This window comes from Callithrix jacchus, chromosome 19 (assembly GCF_049354715.1).
Source record: "Callithrix jacchus isolate 240 chromosome 19, calJac240_pri, whole genome shotgun sequence".
NCBI classification, from domain to species: domain Eukaryota; kingdom Metazoa; phylum Chordata; class Mammalia; order Primates; family Cebidae; genus Callithrix; species Callithrix jacchus.
Window position 1 is genome coordinate 38199469 of NC_133520.1, and position 25310 is coordinate 38224778.

The 25310-nt window shown below is 44.1% G+C and overlaps 2 protein-coding genes across 8 annotated transcripts in view; both read left to right on the top strand.

The window, feature by feature from the left end:
* The window catches only part of LOC100387335 (olfactory receptor 2B11), a 103129-nt gene that overhangs the window by 74428 nt on the left and 3391 nt on the right, over positions 1-25310 (top strand). For 6 of the 7 annotated variants that reach the window (XM_078357071.1, XM_078357077.1, XM_078357074.1 and 3 more), the window contains 2 exons: positions 6-103; positions 25184-25307. The gene's annotated coding sequence lies outside the window, so the exon portion shown is untranslated. Of the gene's footprint in view, positions 1-5; positions 104-21242; positions 25308-25310 lie in introns of all 7 variants that reach the window. The other variant, XM_078357072.1, reaches the window with a different exon arrangement.
* Positions 15029-16520, top strand: LOC100386727 (DNA dC->dU-editing enzyme APOBEC-3G). Its single transcript, XM_078357070.1, has one exon. It carries the CDS (start codon positions 15040-15042, stop codon positions 16210-16212), a length of 1173 nt encoding a protein of 390 aa, XP_078213196.1. The 5' UTR covers positions 15029-15039; the 3' UTR covers positions 16213-16520.

Here is a 25310-nt window from a genome sequence, read left to right on the forward strand (position 1 = left end):
CACAGGAAACGTTATTTTGTGGTGGGGCGGCATGGTGATTGTGGACTAGCTCCGGGAGGAGCAGGAAGTGCAGAGAGCTCGAAGCCAGTGCGCTTGCAGTGAGGTAACACTCGCCATTGTTTCTTAGGATTGTGCGTTTTGTTTTACTATCTGTGTATGCAGTGTATATAAAAGACAGACGAGTCCTAATTTACAACAGCTAGTTTTTCTAGATGTCAAAGAACTTGCCAGTGTATGAAAAAAGTAGAGCTATAAACTAATACATGGACTACATGTGGTGTTAAAAATTAATAGGAAAGTCTGTTCTTAAAAGCACGGAAGCGAACTTGCTAAATTCCCCTCTAAACATTACGGTTGCTTGTACCTGCCCACAGAGTTGATAGAGGTCAAAAGGGGCGGAGTCCTAGGCTAGAATGTTCCTATTTAGAAGATAGTTTCAAATTCTGGTCTGTGATATATATATGCACCATTTTTTCAATGCTACTGTGTATGTAGTGGAAAACTCAAGTCCTATTTGAAACATCTAGTCTTTCTAGATGTTAAAACGTTCACGACATAGGTTAAAAATAGACGACTAAAGTAACACCCTTTAAGCTTTTTTTTTTTTTAATTTCCTAGGAGTGGTTACATTTGGAAATGGAATTGTTAAATTTGATGCTCTAGAGAATATGCTGACTGTTCACTGAGTGGCGGTGGGTGGGGGAGGAGGAGGCATGCAGGGAGAAGGATTCTGTGCCCCTGAGTTAGATTAAGTCAGGGTAATGAGATATCCATCACCTCACCTACCTATCATTTATTATGGTGAGACATTTGAAATATTCCCTCAGCCATTTTAAAATACATAATACACCGTATTTACTATAGTCATTCTGTGCGACAGATCTCAAAGCCTCTTCCTCCTCTCTATCTGAAACTAGTATGTGCTTTTTAAATGTGGTTGGAACAAGTGGTGGAGAGAATGAGGTTGGTGAGAGAGGAGGCATGAGTCAGAGATGACGGCGGCTGTCACATGTTGCTCTTTGGAAGGTCCGTGTGGGCTTTAAAATAATTGAATGATAAAATAAGGATTGCAATTTCTGCAGATTATTCAAGCAGGTAAGCATAAAGAATGGATTAGATTAGGTGTCTGTGGAAACAGGATCTCAATAATAGATAAAAATTCTAGGCTGGGAACGGTGGCTCACGCCTGTAATCTCAGCACTTTGGGATGCCAAGGCGGGTGGATCACAAGATCAAGGATCCAGACCATCCCGGCCAACATGGTGAAATCCCATCTCTCTAAAAATACAAAAATTAGCTGGGCATGGTGGCAGGTGCCTGTAGTCCCAGCTACTTGGGAGGCTGAGGCAGGAGAATTGTTTGAACCCAGGAGGCAGAGGTTGCAGTGAACTGAGATCACACCATTGCACTCCAGCCTAGCAACAGAGTGAGATTCTGTGAAAAAGAAAAAAGAATTCTAACACTACGGGAACAAGGAGATGGTGAAAGGTATCCATTTAAATCGCCCTTGAATTTCATGAAGTAGTCTTCTTTTTGCACTATTCCCGAAAGTTGGTGGCCCAGCCAAATCCAAATTACTTTCAGTGGTAAATAACTCCTATTTATCCAAAATTGACCTCTCAAAAATTTGTGTGTGTTGGGGGGGTTGTTTTGTTTTGTTTTTGAGACAGGGTCTCACTCTGTCACCCAAGCTGGAGCACACTGGCATGATCTCAGATCATTGTAGCCTCTGCCTCCCAAGTTCAAGTGATTCTCTTGCCTCAGTCACCGGAGTGGCTGGGACTACAGGCACGCACCACCACACCTGACTAATTTTTGCATTTTTAGTAGAGACGGGTTTTCACCATGTTGCCCAGGCTGGTCTCAAACTCCTGACCTTAAGGGAGCTGCCCATATCCAACTCCCAAAGTGCTGGGATTACAAGTGTGAGCCACTATGCCTGCCTCTCAATAGTTTTTTCAGTAGTTTCCTACTGAAAAAAAAAATTTCAGGTAACTGTTCCTCCCTTCCAAATGTGAACTCATTTAGAAAATGATGTTATTTCTGTGTAACAGTAGCACTGCCAATAATACCAAATCCTTCCAAGAGAGTGTTGTATAGCAAGTCTCCAGACTCTCCCTCCCAAGCACGCCAGTGTGTCCACTTAACATTCAGTTTGAAAAGGTGACCTCCCCTGAATCTAAAACAGAAGTTGAAAACTAAAAAGAATGAAAAGGAAAAAAATGTTACATAAACAATCAAAAAAACAAGCAAACAAACAAACAAAAGAACCATGGTTTAACAGTATAGAATGCATAGCTTTATTAGATTTTTACGTGAATTGTATTTTTATTATTGAAAACAATTCATTAGGTTTTCTTATAATTTCTGCATTGCTCTATTCGTTTAAAATGTGTGATCAAAGAAAACTTTCATAGAACCTTCTAAACTGAATGTAGAAAAAGAAAGGAAAGAGATTGTCAGAATTTTATTACACTTGCAATTTCCCAACCAGCTTTCCCCTATCCTATAATGGAGCCATTGAATTTTAAAGCAAAATCTATTTAAGTGTTATCTTTTTTACTCAGAATCAGCTTCTTTGTTGTTAGGGTAATGTGCATGAACCAGCTTTGCATCACCATAGATTTGCATCTCTTTAGGAGGTGGTGAAGTGAAAGCCCCTGGCTTCTGGCCTGAGGGTGATCTCCAGCTGTGTCATGGTTCAGCTCTGCTTTCTCCTGCAGGTTTTCTAAAGTCTCTGCGCTTCAGTTTCCTTTACATTTGCTACATATATTTCCCATTTATTTAGCACCAAGTTAAAGTGGAAATAATATGTAAACTGTGATAATTATTGCTCTAGAAGTGAAAAAATAGAGATTCAGCTGGAAGCTAACTGAATTGCCCAGGGCTCAGCAACTGTTAAAATGTAGGAGGTAGTACTTGGAACATGGCAACGTAATTTCTGCTCTCCCCACACTGATTCTTGCATACTGTTAAGGTTTTGCTTGTTTTTTTTATTATTATTACTTTTATTATTATTATTATTATTATTATATTTTTATTATATTCTTATTATAAAATCATTTTTAGAATGAAGAAATCATCATTCTAAAAAGTTTCATCAGGCCTTCTATTCCCATACATTAAAGCATTCAATCATTTCCAAACCTTAGGAGGTGAACATTATTTCCTGCATTTCTGTGCAAGAAGACTGAGCACAAAGTGCTGCTACTTCTCGCCCCCATGTATGCGGTGTCACTGTGTCTGTGACACTGATCCAGGGATACAAACACTGTGTCCATCACCCTAAACCACATGTCCCGACCATGTCCGTGGTCCCCACTCTCAATCAACATCCAAAGCCACATTCTGCAAATCATGCTATTTTTCATGTTGCTTAGTATTACCTACATTTGCTGCTACTGCTCACACTTTCTCAAAATGCTTATAAAACGCTCACAAAATTACAAGATTATGTATTTACTTATCTCCTCTAGGCCTCCCTGGAGTTTATCACCAATGTTAGTCAATGTTTAATCCCAGGATTCTGCTTTCACGCACCACCATGCCTGGCTAATTTTTTTTTTTTTTCTTGATTTTTAGTAGAGACAGGGCTTCACCATGATGGTCAGGCTGATCTCGAACTCCTGACCTCCAGCAATCTGCCTGCCTCGGCCTCCCATAGTGCTGGGATTACAGGTGTAAGCCACTGCGCCCAGCCAATACTTTTTCTGATAAAAATTCCCCATGACCAAAAACATTTACAAGTTAATTCAAGATATTGTGCTGTAATATCTACGAATCCAAAGAATTAAACACATGTTAAATGCAAAGTGTTTATTCCTAATTGCTTGACAATGTGGTGTTGAAATGCTCTCCTAGAACTGACTTTTCTAAATAAGATTGATTGTAGTTAGCGATTATTCTACTTCTTCCTTGTGTGTTTTTATTTCCACATAAAGAAAAATGATATTTTTGTAGCATTTTCCTTTTTTTTTTTTCTTTTTTTTTTTTTTGAGATGGAGTCTTGATCTGTTGCCCAGGCTGGAGTGTAGTGGCACAATCTGGGCTCACTGCAACCTCTGCCTCCCAGGTTCAAGTGATTCTCCTGCCTCAGCCTCCTGAGTAGCTGGGACTACAGGTGTGCACCACCAAGCCCAGCTCATTTTTGTATTTGCAGTAGAGATGTATTTGTATTCACCATGTTGGTCGGGCTGGTCTCGAACTCCTGACCTCATGATCTGCCCACCTCAGCAGCCCAAAGTGCTGGGATTACAGGCGTGAGCCACCGTGCCTGGCCTTTTTTTTTTTTTTTTAACATTTTCTAAAACCTTAACTCATAGTTTTCGTTTTTTCAGCCTTCAAGAAACTATGTTTCCAAATTCATACTATTTGTTTTCTGAAACTAGATCATATGTTCTCTTCCCATATGTGAGACTAAAAATTCTTCAAAATTTGGAACAAATGAAAACATTTCCTGTGTATCCAGACTTTGTTACATAGTGATTTGTTTTTTAATGAAATGATAGGATAGAAGAATGAATGAGGCAGAGAGAGACAATATAATGAAGATGATGCATTTGCATTCTTGGGCTGCCCTAACAAATTGCCACCACAGCTTAAAAAAAAAAAAAAAAACAGAAATTTGGGCCGGGCGCGGTGGCTCATGCCTATAATCCCAGGACTTTGGGAGGCCGAGGCGGGTGGATCACGAGGTCAAGAGATCGAGACCATCCTGGTCAGCATAGTGAAACCGCGTCTCTACTAAAAATACAAAAAATTAGCTGGGCATGGTGGCGCGTGCCTGTAATCCCAGCTACTCAGGAGGCGGAAGCAGGAAAATTGCTTGAACCCAGGAGGCGGAGGTTGCGGTGAGCCGAGATCGCGCCATTGCACTCCAGCCTGGGTAACAAGAGTGAAACTCCGTCTCTTAAAAATAATAATAATAATAATAATAATTTTCTCAGAGTTCTGGAGGCTGAAAAAAAGTTCAGGATGAAGTTTCAGTCAGGTTTTGGTTTCTGGTGAAAACTCTCTTCCTGGCTTGTGAAAGATTACCTTTTCTCTGTGTCCTCACATGGTAGGGAGAGAGAAAGAATACGAAAGAGAGAGAGGAAGATAGAGACAGAGCGAGAGCGAGAGTGAGCACTTCCTCTTACAAAAGGCCACAGTTCTGTTGGATTAGGGTGCCACCTTCGTTGTCTCATTTGACATTAATTACCTTAGTTACCTCCCAAAGATCCTGTCTCCAGATGAAGTCACACTGGGGGTTAGCGCTTCAGCATATGAAGATTGAAATATGAAAGTCGTATTTTGGGACACACTTACCACCTGAACTCCTGCACATGGTGGTCGTCATCTTGTACTTTGGGCCAGCAATCTGAAGGACGCTCCAGCCCTCTGCCAGTAATGCTCAAGCCAAGTTCATGTCTTTCTTCTACTGTATTGTCACTCCACTGCTCAATCCACTTATCTACACCCTGAGAAATAAGGATGTGAAAAGGGCATGGAGTAGGATCCTACTATCCTAGGATGGGGCGGTCTTGAAAAGCCAGATAATCTCTGCCTGCATGCATTCATTAATAACAGCGTGTCGGAATCTGCCTGCATGCATCCATCAATTAATAACAGCGTGTTGGAATCTCTGCCTGCACGCATACGTTAATGACAGCCTGTCGGAATCTCTGCCTGCATGCATCCATCAATTAATAACAGCGTGCCGGAATCTCTGCCTACATGCATCTGTTAATAACAGCATGTCGGAATCGCTGCCTGCATGCGTCTGTTAATAACAGCATGTCGGCTTTCCGAATGAGTGTCCGCAAGCTCCAAAGAGTGTCCCATCTCTCACATCAGCTACGCTTATGTCTGGAGAAGCTCTTTTGACTCGAAGGTGTCATCTTCTGAATCCCAAATAGAGCCATTGTGTTTTTCTTGACCCTTCCCAAATGTCTTTCTTTCAGTGGACACAATGGGCAGCATGGTCCACCTACCTACAGAGGGTAAACACCGCCATCTATTCAAATCCCTTCCTGTAACTCCTCCCCTTTACCAGCTGCTCTCAAGAAAGTTTGCTAGGACACTTGAGCAGACCCCAAGAAGATATTTAGAAAGACTTACTGGATTGTTGTGTCCTACCCAACCACTCATTCTAACCTCTCCTGTTACCAAGTACCCCATGCCCTCTCTCCTTCCTCCAACACCTTGTCATCCTACAATTCATTTTACTCTTTCTTCATCGATGCCCTCACAATCCATCTCATTCATTTATTTGAGATAATAATTTCAACCTCACCATAAGAGATTCACTTCACTTCTTTCAACTAATTTATGACAAATTTGATTCGATTTATCTTATATATTTATGAGCCAGCATCTGCATTTGCCTAATTTCTCTATTTCATTGCATGCTTTTAGAGATTAGAGACAGCTCTCTTCCATTGTATATTGATCAATAAGTATCAAGCTCTAAATGCCTAAGACATTAGACATGGAGCAGTGATTGAACAGAGATTTAAACTGAGAATTAATAAGGTGCAAAGGGGATCCCAATTTACCGGGCTCAAGAAATGTGCAATGCCCTTGTTGAATGTGTTTTCACCACTTGCCAAAGCCATGGGAGACTCCCTTTTCTGAATGATGCCTACTTTTTTAAAATACATACTTTCAAATTCTTTTTTATAGACAGGATCTCCCTATGTTGCCTGGGCTGGTCTCAAACTCCTGGGCTCAGGTGATCCTCCTACCTTGGCCTCCCAAAGTGCCACTATTACAGTCGTGAGCCGCTGTGCCTGGCCTGGAAGATCCCTACTTTTGATCTCTCATAACAAATAGAGGGGAAGTTAACCAGAAACTTATAGCAAAAAAAAATGTATACTACCCATTTATGCTCTGCTCATAATATTATTTAAAGGTAGATATCATCAGAAACTAGTTCCAAGCCTGTCCTTTATGAAATGCCTCCCTTTTGTTCCAGTTTGTTTGTTTGTTTTTAAGAGAAAGGGTTTGGCTCTGTAACCCAGGCTGGAGTACGGTGGCACAATCATAGCTTACTACATCCTTGAACTCCTCCTGGGCTCAAAAAATTGAATTTAATTTAAATTTAAAGCTGGTTATGCCTGTGGTCTATGACTCGCCTTTTCATTTTTTGTTTTGTTTTTCGGGGTTTTTTTGTTTGTTTGTTTGTTTGTTTGTTTGTTTGATTGCTTGTTTTGAGACAAGATATTACTTTAGCACCCAGGCTGGAGTGCAGTGGCAGGATCATGGCTCACTGCAGCCTTGACCTCCTGGTTTCAAGCAGTCCTCCTGCCTCAGCCTCTCAAGGCACCAAAGGTGCACACTCCGATGCCTGGCTAATTGTTTTTATGTTTTGTACAGCCGGGATCTCACTCTGTTGCCAAGGCTGGTCTTGAACTCCCAGCCTCAAGTCATGCTCCTGCTTTAGTCTCCCAAGTAGCTGAGGCTACAAGTGGCACCATGATGTCCAGCTAAATAAAATGCCTTTTTCCCCCTGCATATCTAAACAGAAGCTGATTTCCCAGCCCAACATTTTCGAGATGAAGACAAATGCTTTGCTCGTAATGAGGCATCTTGCCTCAAAGTGGGCATGGCTCTGAACGTCTGCTCCCTCTCCAATATTTCCTAGGGCAGAGAAGACAGTCAGGGGTGGTATCAGATCAGAGCTCCACAGTTTATTTGGACTCAATTGGATGGGCAGGTTCATCTCTTATCTTTATAACTCCTTACAGCTCCTTCCCTTTAACTATGTGAGCAAATCCAGTCCTCATTTTCAAACCAGGCAGGCAACCACACTCAACTTTTCATCTGAAAAGGCCTCTGTGTACTCTTAATTAAGCGTGTTAAACGCCTGTAAGTGGAAGCTAAATGCTGTGTACACATGGGCACAGAGTGTGGAATGACAGACACCGGAGCCTCAGAAGGGTGTCCGAGTGGGAAGGGCGAGGATGGAAAATGACCGGATGGACATGGTGTACACTGCAGGTGATGGTCACACTCAGCGCCCTGGCTTCACCTCATGCAGCATATCCGTGTCTCAAAGCTGCACTTACTACATTTATACAAATCTGAAAATGCATCCCCGTGACATTTTTTTTCAAGCCTGGTTTCTAACTCTAAAATAGGTATTAACAAAGATGAGAAGGAAAAAGGTTAACCACGAGGCGGGGTGAAGGGGCCCCGGAGCCGCAGCATGCTCGCCCCCTGGTGGTCATCAGGCGATGCTGCCTTCAGTCGTTCCTACCTAAGCTCTGCACTTTCCCTCTGCCATAAATGACACTTTTTTAAAAAAAGTATCCCTTTGGTGAGGATTTTGGACCATAGAGCAATGTTTCTTAGTCATCTTCAGGAAGGGTTAAAATCCTTTTTTATTGTGAAGTGGAGAAGAGCGATTGTGAAAAGGGAGTAGAGAAGAACTGGCAGCCGGCTCCTGGGCTCCGAGGCAGATTGGTTTTAGAACTAACCCGTGGAAGTTGAAACAGATCGTCTGCAGTATCTCTCAAACGTGTGTTTTCGGTTTCCTTGTAATGCTTCTGCAGCATTTGGGAATATCAGAAGTTATTCTACTTCAGAGTGAAAGATGACAGAGGATAGTACCTACCTCGTTTCTGATCTTATAACTTGGAGGGTGGGAATGGGTTCTTAGTAAGCAAGTACTGTGTGCCCTGAATATCTGACATATTCCCCAGAGCAGAATGAGGAAGAGGCTGCAGAGACAGCAAAACACAGGATTTCAATGGAATCAGATAACTGGAATTGCAGAGTAGCCAAAGAGCCCCGAGTAAAACCAGCGAAACCATGAAGATGTGAAAGGCAGTTCATTTCACACTGAAATCACTGCCACGTAAAGAAAATTCACTAGGATTTCACCACTGTGTAGCTTGGGGAGGAAACAGTCCTGCCACTAGAAAAGATGAATATCATCTTAACCAGCCCACAGTAAGAAAGCAACGTCCACAACTACATGATAGTACCCATTTCTCAGCATGCTGACTAATATCATATGCCACATAATATATAGTATAATGCATAACATGATATGCATTCAATATAATTAATATAATCATATTTGTGATTGATTTAATACAGAATATAGCATATAATTTATATCACTCTAATTATTTAAGCTAAATACAGTAATATTTTTAAAGTTCTATTTTATTTTTAATTGACAAATAATTACATATTTATGAATTATAATGTGATATTTCAATATATGATACATTGTGGAAGGATTCAATTAGCATATCTATCACCTCAAATATTTATCATTTCTTGATATGAGAACATTTAAAATTCCCTCTTTTAGCTTTTTTTAAAATATACATATGATATAAATTTGTTTCTTTTAAATCAAGATGGAAGTGGCAGGGGAGGTTTCACTGTGTTGCCCAGGCTAGCCTCTAACTCCTGAGCTCAAGCGATGCACCCACCTCAGCCTCCCAAAGTCCTGGGATTTCAGGTGTGAGCCCCACACCCAACCAAAAATATAGAATACATTATTCTTACCTATAGACACCTTGCTGTGCAATAGAGCACTTCTTGATAAATCCTGGTACTGAGGATCCTGGAAATAATCTCTTTCTTTAAAAAAGGCATTTGTAAATCTCATTCTTAGTTGACAAGGAATTAATAATAAGGCCCAAACTTACATATGAGTATATTCACCTTTGACTAACTTCTCAGCACAAGAAATAACTCTTTTATGAAACAGGCAAAATGTATTCACAGCTACTACTGACCTTGATATGTAACATATAATTATAGTATTTACTTTTTATGTGAAAATCCACTTAAATTCTCTTTGATTAAATAACTGTGTTAAAGGTTCGCCCCTTTGATGTTCTTGTACAGTCTGGATGCTAATCCGAAAGTAAACACTGTAGGGAGATGAGAAGTAGAGAACAGTTAAACTTGTACACACATAATCTACATTCACATGATATGATCTGTCATGTAAGGAGCACATGTTTTATTTGCACACATGGATGTGCTTCTATGAGCATGAAGAACTCTACCGAAGAACACTAGTACATGTATTTGCACACGTGGATGTGCTTCTATGAGCATGAAGAACTCTACCGAAGAACACTAGTACATGTATTTGCACACGTGGATGTGCTTCTATGAGCATGAAGAACTCTACCGAAGAACACTAGTACATGTTTGTTTTCAGGGCCAAGGAGGACAGAGTGTTCTGGAGACACAGTTCTTAAGCAAAGGGAGAGAAGGATAAGTCTAGAAATCTGGAGAGCCCCTGATTTTGCTCAACGGACTTCTGGCACTTGGGCAGCGTCTTTCACCAGTTCACCACTCCTTACATCTTTGCAAAGCCCCAGTTCATAAACGCCATAGAACAAGGTGTAATAGTAATAAGGCTTCCTTAAATAAATGGGACTACATCAAACTACAAAGATTCTGCACAGCAAAGGGCACAAGTAACAAAATGAAAAGGCAACCTGTAGATTGGGGGGGAAGATCTGATAAGGTCTAAACACCCAGCATTTATAAAGAACTCTTGCAACTCAAAACTGCTGTGAGCTAACACGTCACATCTGTCAGGATTGCTATCATCGAAAAAACGAGAGGTGAGACTTGTCGGTGAGGATGTGGGACGAGGGGAGCCTGTATGCTGTTGCTGGGAATGGAAATTGCTGCAGCCATTAAGGACAACGGGTTGGAGATTCCTAAAGAAGTTAAAAAGAAAACTCCTCTATGATCCAGCAATCCCTTTTGTGGGTGTATATCAAAGACACTGAAATCACCACCTCATAAAGACATCTGCTCTCCCACATCAGTGCAGCACTAGTCACAGTAGCCAAGAGTGAAAACAACCTGGGCATCTGTCAGTGAATGAATATACACGTGTGAACTAGATAGCTAGATAGATATAAGAATCTTACCACCTTAGAAAGGAGGAAATGCGGCCATTAACCCACTATTTCAACAGACCTGGTGGATATCATGCTAAGGAAAATCAGCCAGACACAAAAGGAAAAATACTGCATCATCTCACTTATATGTGGAATCCGAGAAAAAAGGTCAAATACACAGATCTGGAGAATAAAACAGTGGTTTGGGCTCAGGTAATAGAGAGAGGTAGCAGAAAGCATGCAAAGTGGTAGATATGCAGAATGAGCAGGTGGAAGATCTAACGCACAGCATAACATAAGGACTGGAGTTAATAGTGCATTGTATTCAGAGCTTTTGCTAACTGAGTGGACTGTAGTTGCTTTTCTCCTCTTGCCATCAGCTGGCACAGATAACTATGAGGTGATGGCTATGGGAATTCTTTCACCATAGTAACCTTTCACGACCTCTATGTGGCTCTCGTAATACCATGTTGTATGCCTTAAGTATACACAACAAAATTTATTTTTTAGAAAAGAATAAAGCTTTTTATTTAAAGCTCTTCCCACCCATTTGTTGAACTAGAATTTTTAATTTTAACTTAATATCTGATTTAACTCAATTTAAGTTGGACAAGTGGCAAACTGTGGCACAATGATCATGCACCCTAAAGCTAGTGAGAAGGCTGTTATTTGTGTTTTCCTCTAGACTCACGTAAAGCATTGCACAGTCCTTACATCACCTATTAGCTCTGGACTCTGTCGTCTTTATTTAATACTTATATAAATTATTTGGAAGTTATTATAAATTAATTATTTTGGGAAAAAATATCACTAGTTACAATCCATCAGCAAATACGAAGAGTTATGAAGTTTACAATTTAGAGCCATACTCTCACATGACCCGAAATGCTTTTAAAGTATAATGTTCCACAAATACAAATTAAAATCTGTTGTGGTAAGTTATCCATCACACTACGTCTCTCACGAAGGGGACTGTTTAATCTTCCTAGTTCCTTCTTTACCAGTCCTCCTATTCTCATTTTCTTTTCCTTTTAAAAAAAAAAAATGTTGAGTTTTTAAATCTTATTTTACTTCTTTATTTTTTTCCAACATGGTTTTTCCTGTCTGGTTAATCTGAAAATGCAGTTCTTATACATTAAATCTAATTTTTGAGATACTTTCCTGCTGAAGCAGTCCTTCATTTTTCTCTCATTTCTAACTATCCACATGTTTGTATTGACAATACCCTGCAGAAACGAAGTCATAGCCACTGATTTGCACCCACAGTGACTTTCATGACATAGCCTGAAATTGGTTACAACATCTGGTGACTTTATTACTTATGTGATTTTTATTGAATCGTGAATCAAATTGTGTGGTCTTAGAAGGGCACCTTGGTTATTTTTCATTTTAATTGATTAGAGCCCAAGGAGGCAAAATCATAGATGATACTTAATCCTGGGCTGATCTTCTCTATTTATTTGTGAGCGAAGGTCTTTCCCATAAATCTAGTGAAGACATTATTATATCAATCAATAAATTAAATGGTGTGGATACTATGGACACTGCCATCAGTCAGAGCAGGGGGAGGACCCGGCAGGGCGGCAACACTCTGTCACTGCAGCACTCGGATTGCACATCCCGCTGGCGTGGGCCAGTGCTGACGTCCTCGTGGGGTCAGCAGAGACACAGCTCCAAGGTGTGACTGTGTTTCACCCTGATTAGTATTCACCAATGGGCATCTCAGAAGTCGTTACACTTGATGAGGACAGCGATCAGGTTGAACGTCCCGTCCAGAAGGAAGCGTTCTCTGCCCTCCACCTCTCCCAGTCCGGAATAGGTCCTTTTCTAAGCATCCGTTGTTGTCATTTCTTTTTCTTCTTAATCCTTCTCACAGCTATACTTCCGTAGTTATGCAACGATTTGCTTCATGTCTCTTTTTCTGCACCATTCCGGTAGCTCCACATGGGCCCAAATCCTCTCTTATAGCTTTATTCAGGTATAATTTGCATATAACAAAATCAATTTGATGAGTTTGCTAAGTGTAAGTAGTTGTGCAACTACCATTCCAAGCAACTAGTAAAACAATTCTATCGCTCCAAAGTTTCCTGGAGGGCACAAATATTCCACCTATACTGCCTCTCACCATCAGTCACTGCACATGGCACATCATAAGAATTTCTTTTTTTTTTTTTTTTGAGACGGAGTTTCGCTCTTATTACCCAGGCTGGAGTGCAGTGGTGCGATCTCGGCTCACCGCAACCTCCGCCTCCTGGGTTCAGGCAATTCTCCTGCCTCAGCCTCCCGAGTAGCTGGGATTACAGGCACGGGCCACCATGCCCAGCTAATTTTTTGTATTTTTAGTAGAGACGCGGTTTCACCATGTTGACCAGGATGGTCTCGATCCCTTGACCTCGCGATCCACCCGCCTCGGCCTCCCAAAGTGCTGGGATTACAGGCTTGAGCCACCGCGCCCGACCAAGAATTTCTTAAACATTTGTTGATGAGTGAATGGAAGGAAAGTCTGGACGGCCACTTACTAAGTTTTGTGTTGGGAACTTTATGAATATATTTGCATATATTATTTCAGTTATTCTTATATCAATCCAGTGGTCAGAAATTATTATTTCTATGGTACAGGTAAGGAGACTGAGCGTCAGAAGGCTTATGTCATTTAAGGTCCCACGCTTAATACGTGAGGCCTGGGATTGGAATCCAGTTCATTTGACTGCAAAAGCCCATTTTCACCACTTCCATGTAGTGGGCTATTGTTAACTAAATGTCAACTTAAATATATTCCTTATGGATATCAGTGCAAGTCTTTCTTTTCTTTATTCAAACACTAACCACAGCTGAAATAACACATAACTCTAGAATGCAGCAATTCATATCACGCCCTCTCTCCACGGGGAACCCTCCAGTTCACACCAGGCAGAACAAGTCTTCTCTTTTCTCATTCTAGAATGCCTGGAAAGATAAAATGTCTTTTGAATCCCGGCTGCCTTCCTCTTCAGTATACACTGTGTTAAGTATTTGTCATCATCCATTTGATCATTACATGTATTCATTTGTTTATTTTTCAACGGTTAATCTGTGATGTTGATGTCAGCACAGACTTCGTTAGATCACGTTCTTCTAGAGGTTGGAATTACTAATATCAAAGCTTTGTTGTATCTTGTAACACAGTAACATTACAAAACAGATACCAGAAAATCTTCCTGAAATCACTGCCAGAACTGAGTTCCGTTTCCTGAGTCGTAAGACCCAGATCAGTGCTGTGAATAAGGTGGAAGCTTATTACTTTTCTGTCGAAGAAACTGGAGGTCAAGTTCATGGCTCCTCAGTAGCCACCAGATATCGAGTGCCCCGGCTCCTTCTCAGTGTTCCGCCGTTCTTAGTGTGCGGATTTCCTCTTCAAGATTGCTTTAAGGTGAAATGTGGCTGCTAGGGCTCTAGCCATCGAGACTACATTCCAGTCACAAAAATAGAGAAAGGAGGATTGGCTAATATTTTTCCAAGCTTTCCCAGTAATTTTATCTCAATAACTTCCTCTATCTGTTAGAAAGCCCGGAAAATGTAATCGCATCACAGGGCACCTTGCTGTGTGGAGTAAAGGGGGCACCAACAATAAGAGTGGGAGAACAGATATTTGAAGAAAGATGATCAAGATGACAATTAGCACAATTCTGCTGGGACCCTGTGTCAGTCTCAGTTGTGAGAGTTTCCAACAATTGCATCTGGATTTTCTCAGCACAAAACTGCCTATTCCACCTTTCTTTCCCCAACTGCACAGATATCTAAGCGTCTCCAATCTCTGGAAATTATCCCAGCTGGGTAACAAGACAGTGGCCAAGGCCAGGCGCGGTGGCTCACACTTATAACCCCACCATTTTGGGAGCCTGAGGTGGGCGGATCACCTGAGGCCAGGAGTTCGAAACCAGCCTGGCCAACATGGTGAAACCCCGTCTCTACTAAATACACAAAAATTAGCCTGGCGTGGAGGTGGGTGGCTGTAATCCCAGCTACTTGGGAGGCTGGGGCAGGAGAATTGCTTGAACCCAGGAGGTGGAGGCTGCAATGAGACGAGATCGCACCACTATACTCCAGACTAGGCAACAAGAGTGAAACACCGTCTCAAAAAAAAAAAGTGTGGGTAGCCGAAAGTGAAACCCTAGTGGTTCAGACAAAGATCATGGTTGGGACTAGCTGGCCACAGATGAAGCCTCAGACCAGAAACACGGTGGCGCGAATGGAGCCAGACACATTCTTCTACAGCTTTTATAATAGACCCATCCTTTCTCATTGGAACACCGTCTGGCTGTGCTACGAAGTGAAAATGAAAACAAACGACCGCTCAAGGCCCCCTTTGGTTGCAAAGATCTTGCAAGGCCAGGTCTATTCGAAGCCTCAACACCACCCAGAGATGAGATTCCTCCATTGGTTCCGAAAGTGGAAGCTGCGTAGTGACCAGGAGTACGAGGTCACCTGGTTTGTGTCCTGGAGCCCCTGCCCAGTGTGTGCAAGGAATGTGGCCGAGTTCCTGGCTGAGGACGGGAAGGTCACCCTGACCATCTTCGTGGCCCGCCTCTACTACTTCTGGGACCCACATTACCGGGAGGAGCTTCGCAGACTGTGTCAGAGAAGAGACAGTCCACATGCCACCATGAAGATCATGAGTTATGGCGAATTTCAACACTGTTGGGACAAGTTCGTGGGCAACCAAAGATTGTATAAGCCTTGGAATAAGCTGCCTAAACATTATACATTACTGCGCATCACGCTGGGGGAGGTTCTCAGACACCTGATGGATCCAGGCACATTCACTTACAACTTTAGCAATGACCCTTCGGTCCTTGGACAGCACCAGACCTACCTGTGTTACGAGGTGGAGCACCTGCACAATGGCACCTGGGTCCCGCTGCACCAGCCCAGGGCCTTCATATTCAACGAGGCTTCAAATAATCCGGGTTTCCCTGAAGGCCACCATGCAGAGCTGTGCCTCCTGGACCTGATTTCCTTTTGGAAGCTGGACCTGGCCCAGCGCTACAGGGTCACCTGCTTCATCTCCTGGAGCCCCTGCTTCAGCTGTGCTGAGAAGGTGGCTGAATTCCTTCAAGAGAACCCACACGTGAACCTGCACATCTTCGCTGCCCGCATCTATGGTTATCAACGAGGATATAAAAAGGGCCTGCGCAGGCTGAACAGAGCTGGGACCCCAATTTCCATGATGAAATACAGTGAGTTTAAGCACTGCTGGGACACCTTTGTGGATCACCAGGGACACCCTTTCCAGCCCTGGGAGGGCCTAGATGAGCACAGCCATGCCCTGAGTGGGAGGCTGCAGGCCATTCTCCAGGGAAACTGATGGATGATCCTCAGTCTCTAAGGAAGGCTCAACCTGGGCTGAGCAGCGGAATAAAAGATCTTCTTCCAAGAAATGCAACTACTATTCACCACCGTCTCCAGCTGATCACAGACGCCAGCAAAGCAATGCGCTCCTGACCAAGTAGATTATTTTAAAAATTAGAGTGAATTACCTTTAATCGAAAATGTATGTGCTATAGTAGTAAGATTGTGCTCAATACATTCAGAAAAGTTTCAAACCTACTAATCCAGTGACAATTTGAATTGATTTTATATGTAGAGGAAATACAATGAAATACTAAATATTTTCATATATGTTTCCTTCTGTGATTGTATCATGACTTGCAAGTGTTTACATAAATATTAGCAAATATGAAAAAAAAAAAAGAGTGTGTGTGTCTAAGATGTCCCTCATGCCTCATCCGGCTCTCCGTGGGGGAGAGTACAACAGAGCATGCTCAGAATCAAGGAGCGCTCCCTCTTATCGCCAAAGCACAGTCTCCCCATCTTCCTCTAGGACATATTCTCTCTCCTCCCTCCATCCTCAGAAGAGAAATATAGAGCCCTAACTCATGGCCATGATTCACCTCCGTCCACCTAGACATCTAAAGCTAGAGGCAAATATGATCAAGTCAAAACCTAGAGAGGGAGCCGCTGCGCCAAGGTGCCACTGTTCACATGGTTCCCACAGCAGCATTTCATCACATGAAGTACAGCTCATGAATTAAAATTTGCGCTGCAAGAATTCTATTCAGCCATAAAAGAATATAGTCGTGTCTTTGCTGCATCGTGGATGGAACTGGAGGCCACTATTTTAAGCCACTATTTTAAACAACTCAAAAACAGAAAGTCAAATACCGCATGTTCTCAGTTACAAGTGGGAGCTAAATGATGTGTACACAGGGGCGTAGAGGGTGCAACACTAACCCTGGAGACCAGGAAGGGCAGGAGGGTGGAAGGGGATGAGGGATGAGAAATTGCCTGCTGGGTACAATGTATGTGATGCGGGTGAAAGCCATGCTAAACGCCCAGATCTCACCACTGCCCGATATATCCATGTAACAAAACTACCAGTGGCCCTTAAAGTTATACAAATACAAAAATAAAAATAAATAAAATGAAATTTGCATTACGTCTTGTGGGCTCTCTCATGAAAGACTTTTTTATCCACTCCATGTGAAAAATAGAACAGGGTGCTGAGACAATGTATAGAAAAAAAAAAACCTCAGCATGTATTGCTCTGTGCCACTCATTGTTCTGAGTGCTTTACATATACCAATTCATTCCCCCCTCGTCACAGACTGACTGTACAAAACAATCCTAGTGTCTCCTGTATTTTACAGCTGATGCAGTGAGGCACAGATAGGTCAGATTACCTGCTCAAAGACACCCAGCATGAATGACTGAACCTGGTGCTGAAGCCAGTTCAGGTCTCCTGCTCTAACTGAATTACACGCTAAGTTACTACGCCACTGACGTTAGAGTAATCCCCCCACCACACACCAACCCTAAAGAGTTACACACACACACACATATACACACAAACACACACATACAGACACACACATACACACAGACACACACACAGGCATACACATACACACACACATACAGACACACACATACACAAAGACAGACACACACAGACACACACAGGCATACACATACAGACACACACACATACACACAAACACACAGACACACATACAGGCACACACATAGACACACACACATACAGACACACACAGACATACACACAGATACACACATACAGGCACACACATAGACACACAGACAACCACACACATATAGACACACAGACACACACATACAGACACATGTACACATACACAGATACATACAGACACACAAACACAGACACACACAGACACACACACACATACAGGCACACACAGACACACACACACATGCAGGAGTTCTCAGTCCCCGTTATTGGTCTGTTTCCTCTGGTCTTCCAGTATTCTAGGATTTGCCGTTAATTGCAAGAACTCCAAGCCCGCACACCACCTTAATTATCAGCTAAGCCCTTAGACATTAATTAAATAAAACATCAGGGACAACTTCATAGCCGGAGGAGAGCGAGTTTTTACTCTCAGCGTCAGGGGAAACAGAACTGGGCCCTTAGAGAAAACAGTGGAGAGGATGAGGTCAGGTTAAACCTGAGGGCTGATTCTGAAATGAACGGGGAGCAGGACATGGGCTTGGTTTACTGCCTCCAAGTTTTATCCTCGGAAGAACCTCCACCATAGCAAAGTGTCTGTGAGCAGTCTGGGGGACCGAGGTTAGGGCAGATCCCCGGACCTCACGCACTGCCAAGGGAATGTCCAGAAACTCTGAGTCTCCCCAGCAAGCTATCCCAAGGACAGCGGACTCTTCTAGACTGAGAGTCATCCCTCAGGCTGGCTCAGAGGGCGGGCTTCCAGTAAGCCGCAAGGCCCCAGCGGCCCATCACAGGGAATGAGCGGTGTCTTCCTGGAAGAGGAAGAGCATTTCTACTAAGTCCATCCTTAAATGTCCCTCCGCAACTAAGGCCAAAACAGGCTGCAGTGACGCCTTCAGCCCCAGACCAAGTCTTCCATAGGAGCCGGGAACCCTGCAGGTCAGTGGTTCATCCTCAGCTCTAGACAAACTAAACTCTGTATCGGGCTGTGGAGGTGCCGCTGCCGCAGCATGCACACTGGTCTGCGCTGGAGACCAAGGGCACGAGGGGTGCAGGGCGGACAGGCCGGTGAACAGTGGCCACGCATTAGGCAGCAAATATACAATTGCGTTGTGCAGTTTCATCTAGAAAAGATACCCGGGGCCAGGTGTGGTGGCTCACGCCTGTCATCCCAGCACTTGGGGAGGCCGAGGTGGGCGAATCACAAGGTCAGGGGTTCAAGACCAGCCTGGCCAACATGGCGAAATCCCATCTCTACTAAAAATAAAAAATCAGCCGGGTGTGGTGGTGGGTTCCCGGAATTTCAGCTATTCAGGAGGCTAAGGCAGGAGAATTGATTGAACCCAGGAGGCTGAGGTTGCAGTGAGCCGAGATGGCACCACTGCACTCCAGCCTGGGGTGACACAGTGAGACTCTGTCTAAAAAATAAAAATAAAGAGAAGACAGCTGGGAGCAGGCGCCTCTGACTGTAGGTAGGCAAGCTTTCTGACACTCATCTAGAGAGTAGACACTGCACAGAGTGTACGGGGACCCTGAGTCCCTTTCCTCTGCTTCCCCCTAGTTTTGAGGCTGCTGAATCGCAGTCAAAGGGGCAGTTTTGAGCTGAGATGGGCCATGGAAAGAGAGAAAAAGAGAATGCAAAGCTGAATAGCATCAGTCGCCGAGAAAGCAAGCTCCAAGTTGAAAACTCTGAAAAAGTCAGACCTGGCCGGGCGCGGTGGCTCACGCCTGTAATCCCAGCACTTTGGGAGGCCGAGGCGGGTGGACCACGAGGTCAAGAGATCGAGACCATCCTGGTCCACAAGGTGAAACCCCGTCTCTACTAAAAATACAAAAATTAGCTGGGCACCATGGTGCGTGCCTGTAATCCCAGCTACTCAGGAGGCTGAGGCAGGAGAATTGCTTGAACCCAGGAGGCAGAGGTTGCGGTGAGCTGAGATTGCACCACTGCACTCCAGTCTGGGTAACAACAGCGAGACTCCATCTCAAAAAAAAAAAGAAAAAGAAAAAGTCAGACCACATAAAAAGGCAATGAGGCATGGCGGGGGTCGAGGGAGGCATGTGGAGGAGGGGCCCACCCTGCCTGAGCCACACACTGAGGGTGGCCGCTGTGTCCTCTCTCCTCAGTCCCACAGACCCATCGCCGCGGGGTCCCAGCTCCTTCTCTCTTCCCCTCCTCCCCAGCACTAGGAGGAATAACTGAAGGGGCTGAGGACTCTACCCTCTGGAATAAGGAGCCATTTGAGGGATGAGGCTTTTAGATTTGCTAACAAAACCAATAATCATTTTGTGAATTAATTGCATTCCTCATTCTGTGAATAACAAAATATGTAAGACATGTTCTTGTTTTTAAAGAAATTATGATCTCAGTAAAAAGTGAAAAATTAACATATTGGAAATGATTACCAAATGATACAGCACGTTTAAAATGTTCCACTGGGTGAGGCCTTTAACATTTTCCAGCTTTACAGGGTGTTTTTAACAAGGGCATGCATGTAAGAGTGGAAACTGGCCTGGGTGAAGTGGCTCACACCTGTAATCCCAGCACTTTGGGAGGCAGAGGAGTTCGAGACCAATCTGGGCAATGACAAGACCTCATCTCAATTTATTTTAAATCCATATAAAATACATTTTTTAAAAAAAGGGCAACTGGGCTGGGTGAGGTGGCTCACACCTGTAATCCCAGCACTTCAGGAGGCTGAGGTGGGAGGATTGCTTAAGCCTAGGAGTTAGAGACCAGCCTGGGAAATAGCAAGACCCATCTCTATTTATTTTAAATGAATATAAAGCAGTTGTTGTTTTTTTTTTTAAAAAAAAGGGGAAACTGTTCATTACTTTTGAGAGCAATAGGTTGTGACATCCGGAGCCTTATGAGGAAGCAACTTCCTCTCCGTGTGGACCAGCATTGGGTGTTTCAGTAGCTTACCCCGTGGACTCGTACTCCAGCCCCTGGACGAGGTGAACTTCTCTATCTTTCTGAACCTCTCGGTTTTCCGCAGTGATTGAAATGGCATGTGGACGGCACACACGTAGTGCCTGCTGCACAGACAGAGAGCAGGCGAGTGCTCACCCAGGGCTGGCTGGCTTCGCTTCTCCTCTCAATGCTAGGAATTTGTTTGATCCTTCAAATTAAAGTGTTATGAAAAACTAGACCTCAGGCCCGCTGTGGCGGTAGGGATATGAATGGTCCTCAAAGCCCCTTGTACTGTGGGAGATACAGAAGTCGATCAATAGTGTTTAATTAGTGAGGGCAGTTAAAGGAAGGAAACTGGGCTGTAGTGAAACCGAGCTGGGACATGAAGGGAGGGAGATGAGAGATGGTATTCCCAGTACATTCCTGCTCTTCCCAGCAGAAGGATGTGCAATTCCCCAAGTCCTGGTGCAGGATGAGAAAGGACTGTCTGTGGACCAGGGCACTAACTCCGTCGCAGAGGCTGCTGAGTGAGACCGAGAATGAAGAGGAAGCGGGGAAGCTGAGGCTGCGCTTGTGCAGCGAACGCCTGGATTGCACTCAACTCAGACTCCTGCCTGCGAGGAAGCATGCCCGGAACCAGGCAATAAAAGGAAAGGGCGCTTTCCCTTTCTGTGACCAAAGAGTCCCTGTTACTAGCAGTTCAGGAAAATGTTGCCATCTTTAAGCCTTGTCCCCAAGACTCAGTGTCTTTAAGCCTTGTCCCCAAGACTCAGTCTCTGGCAGTATCCTCCTAATTACGGCCTCTGCAGTTGAACAGGGCCTTGACCAGGCTATCCGCATTGTGGGATTAGAGGCTGCATTCTAGACTGAAGGAAGAGACCCCTTCGACTAACACGCAGTAAAACCCGTGGCCATGCCTCTGTTTGCCCAGCTCATAAGCTGCCTCCTAGGAACTGCACACACTGCTGTGAATTTGATTTCCATGTTATGTCGTGGAGTAGGTGACAATGTGATTTCAGCAGCAGATGTCAGGGATAACAGATAGATAAAATAGATGTAGAGACACAAATATTGATCACAAGGATTCTATCCTACACCTGCACGTTCAGAGCCAAGCCTGCCAGCAGGCTTGCCCGAAGTGCTGCTGTTAAAATATTGTTTGGTGGCTGCTAAGGCAGAGGGATGTGACCGGCCTCAGAAGAAATGGCAGGGAATTCAGTGTGAGGACGACACAATCAGCAGATAACTGCTTGGGTGACGGGCACTTTTTTTTTTTGGTAATTGAAAACTCTTAAAGATATCTTTGCTCTTAAGTCCTGAGTCTCAGAAGGATGACTTCATGTGAGGGTGAGTGAGGGGTTGCAGCTGCCTGAGAGAGGCAGGTAACAGGTTCTAAAAGGGGCCCACGTGGGCGTTCCTGCCCGGGACGACTGTGGTGAGGATACAGTGTTTGCCAGCAACAGTGCAATATTGTCTGCAATGCCAGTGTTGAACTACAGTGAATGAGGAGTGGAACCTGATTAGAAAGAACCTCAATACTTGGAGTCACAGTGACCAGAGGAAGTCAGCCACATTTCAGATGAAGGAGCTGGTTTGAGTTTGGGGGGATTGCTGCCAGGTGAAATCTGGGATGCCTCAGTTGAGAGGTGAGTGAGGAACTGACAGCTGTAGACACAGGTCTGGAGGGTCTCCCTGTGAATGTGACGGCGATGTGTGTAGAAATTGCTGTGTTCATCCAGGGAAGCAAGGCTGTGCCTTGAGGAGCACCTGTATTTGGGTAGCAGGAAGACCAAGGAAGGTCAAGGAGGGTAGAGGCTGGACACCTGCTAACTCTTTAAGTGGAAAGGCCTGAACAGATGGGCGTCAGTCCCATGAGGGGCAGGGCTGGGCAGTATCCAGCTTTGCTGTGGAGAAACCATGCGTGTGTGTGTGTGTGTGTGCACGTGTGTGCATATGTGTGCATGGTACAGCGGACTAAAATTACAAAAAAACCTCTCCTCTGTGATCCCCACCCGTTATCTCCTGTGACATTTGTCTCCCTCATCTCCCCTCCCAGCATCTTCTGTCTCAGTCATTTACTCGATGGCTCTTGCTGCCATGTCACCAGCTGCTCTTTTTTTTAAGCAAAGTTCTAGAGACAATAGTAGTTAAGAGCAAGAGTTTGAGGCCAGGTGCAGTGCCTCACACCTGTAATCCCAGCACTTTGGGAAGCCGAGGCAGGTGGATCACAAGGTCAGGAGTCCAAGGCCAGCCTGGCCACGATGGTGAAAACCCGTCTCTAAAGTACAAAGTTGCTGGGTGTGGTGGCCGGCACCTGTAGTCCCAGCTACTCCGGAGGCAGGAGAATCACTTCAACCCGGGAGGTGAAGGTTTCGGTGAGCAGAGATCACGCCACTGCACTCCAGCCTGGGTGAAAAAAAGAAAAAAAAGAGCAAGAGTTTGGCTGTCAGTCCTGGCTTTACCATTTGCTGCTGTGTAATAAGACAGACCAGTTATCCTCCCAAGTCGCTCTGTGAATTAGGAGTGAAAACATGGACCTACTGAGATACTAAAGCAACATAAAGTTATTATTCCGGTACCTGGCTCATCATGAGTGGCGAGTACTTGTCTTTACTATAAGCTGCAGCATGCATGTACCCTCTGTCGTTCTTGCTATCTTCATTCTCTCACTTCTTCCTCCACTCTCCCTATGACTTCTCTCTTTTCTCCCAGTTTAAACTCTGAAAAGAAACTTTGGAATCGGAAATCTCAGAGAAAGGAATGTCATAATTCCTTTACTTCTTAATAACTAGGCTTAAAAATGTGCTAGCTTGACTTTGCCCGGCCACAGCTTACTGTTTTGACTGGTATCTTGAGCTCATTAGAGATAAAATCACATTCCGTGAAGTTTATCTCCTAAGCGTTGTTGATAGAATCTGGGAGGAAGTGCAATAATTGAGTGTTTCACAAGAATGGTGGGAATTTTCTAACGAACAGTATGCAGTTTTGAAGCTACAGAAAAAGGAAAGAAAATTTTCACTTATTCCTCCATTCAAACCCTGGAGTTTGAGTTGTTTTCAAGTCACAGTAGAGTTCTTCAGAATATCAACAGGGGCAGCAGGAAACGCTGGCTGCAACAGCTAAGCTGAGCAGGGCCCTGTTAGTTTTAGAGTCTACTCATAAGGTACCAAATCAAGAATGAAAATCCTTCATAAGGTATCTTATGGGGTTTGCTAATAATAATTTCTAATTAATTGTTTATTAATAATATTTTTCAATCCTATCATGGGGCATATCATCCCCATCAGGAACTGTGAGGTTTCCACTGTTTGAGTTGAAAGTCAATGGCGCAGTGGAAAGGCCCCACGAATCAGCAGGTGGCAACACAGTCGGTTCCTAACAGCAATGGTTTCAGAAATCAAATTGATTGTTTTCAATCACTAAGAGGTGACAGCTGTTTGGCAAAGAAATTGTGCAGGAAATTGAAATGTCACTCAAGCCATCAGATAAAACCTACCTCTACAGGCAGTCTGATCTTTCCACAGACAATTCCAGGGGCTACGTTTCTTTCTTTTTTTACTTTTGTCTTTTTCGGGTTTTTTTGTTTTTTGTTTTTTTTTTTGAGATGGAGTTTTGCTCTTGTTGCCCAGGCTGGAGAGCGATGGCACGATATTGGCTCACAGCAACCTCCGCCTCCCAGGTTCAAGCAATTCTTCTGCCTCAGCCTCCCAGGTAGCTGGGGTTACAGGTGCCTCCCACCACACCCACCTAACTTTTTTAGTATTTTTAGTAGAGATGAGGTTTCACCACATTGGCCAGACTGGTCTCAAACTCCTGATCTCGTGATCCGCCCGCCAGGGCTAGTTCTCTTACGCCAATCAAGAACTTTCTCCCTGTGCTCAAAATTCTATGCGCTGGGGTCTCATTAAGTTACCATGACCAATGCAGGGGCTGAAGTAGAACACAACTTGGCTCCTACACTCCAGAGACTCACAGATAGAATCATGCTGCCTTTGCCGCCAGTGAGAGTGGTAGAGCTGCCTGTGCATGTGGGGTCCTGAGAGCAGAGCTCAGCCTGAGCTGGGGAGCCAGATGCAAGCCCAAGGAGGGGCGAGGCTGTGGCCCCCAGCTGCTCACAAAGCCCTCCTGCTTGTCTTCCGTCACCACCTACCTCCCTCCTACCACTACCTCCCGAGACGGGAACGCCTACGACGGTGGATAATTCCCTGTCGATGTGTATGGAAGAGAAATCAAACATTCTGACGGTGATGGCAGCTCTGGGGGCTTCGCTCTAACTGGAACACAACTGTCATTCACAGGGTACTTTCTCACATACTTAATGTCTCTACCGTCCCCAAGTCTTTGCAATTGAAGCAGGTATTTCTCCCTATTCTGCAGATGCAGAAGTTCAGGAAGATTAAATGGCTTAGTTGAGGCAGCTAGTGGGAAGGAGAGCAAAGACACAGAGGCTGCACCTGGGCTCCCAGTTCTGGCCCCTCCACATCCCAGTGTCTCCACAGAGGTA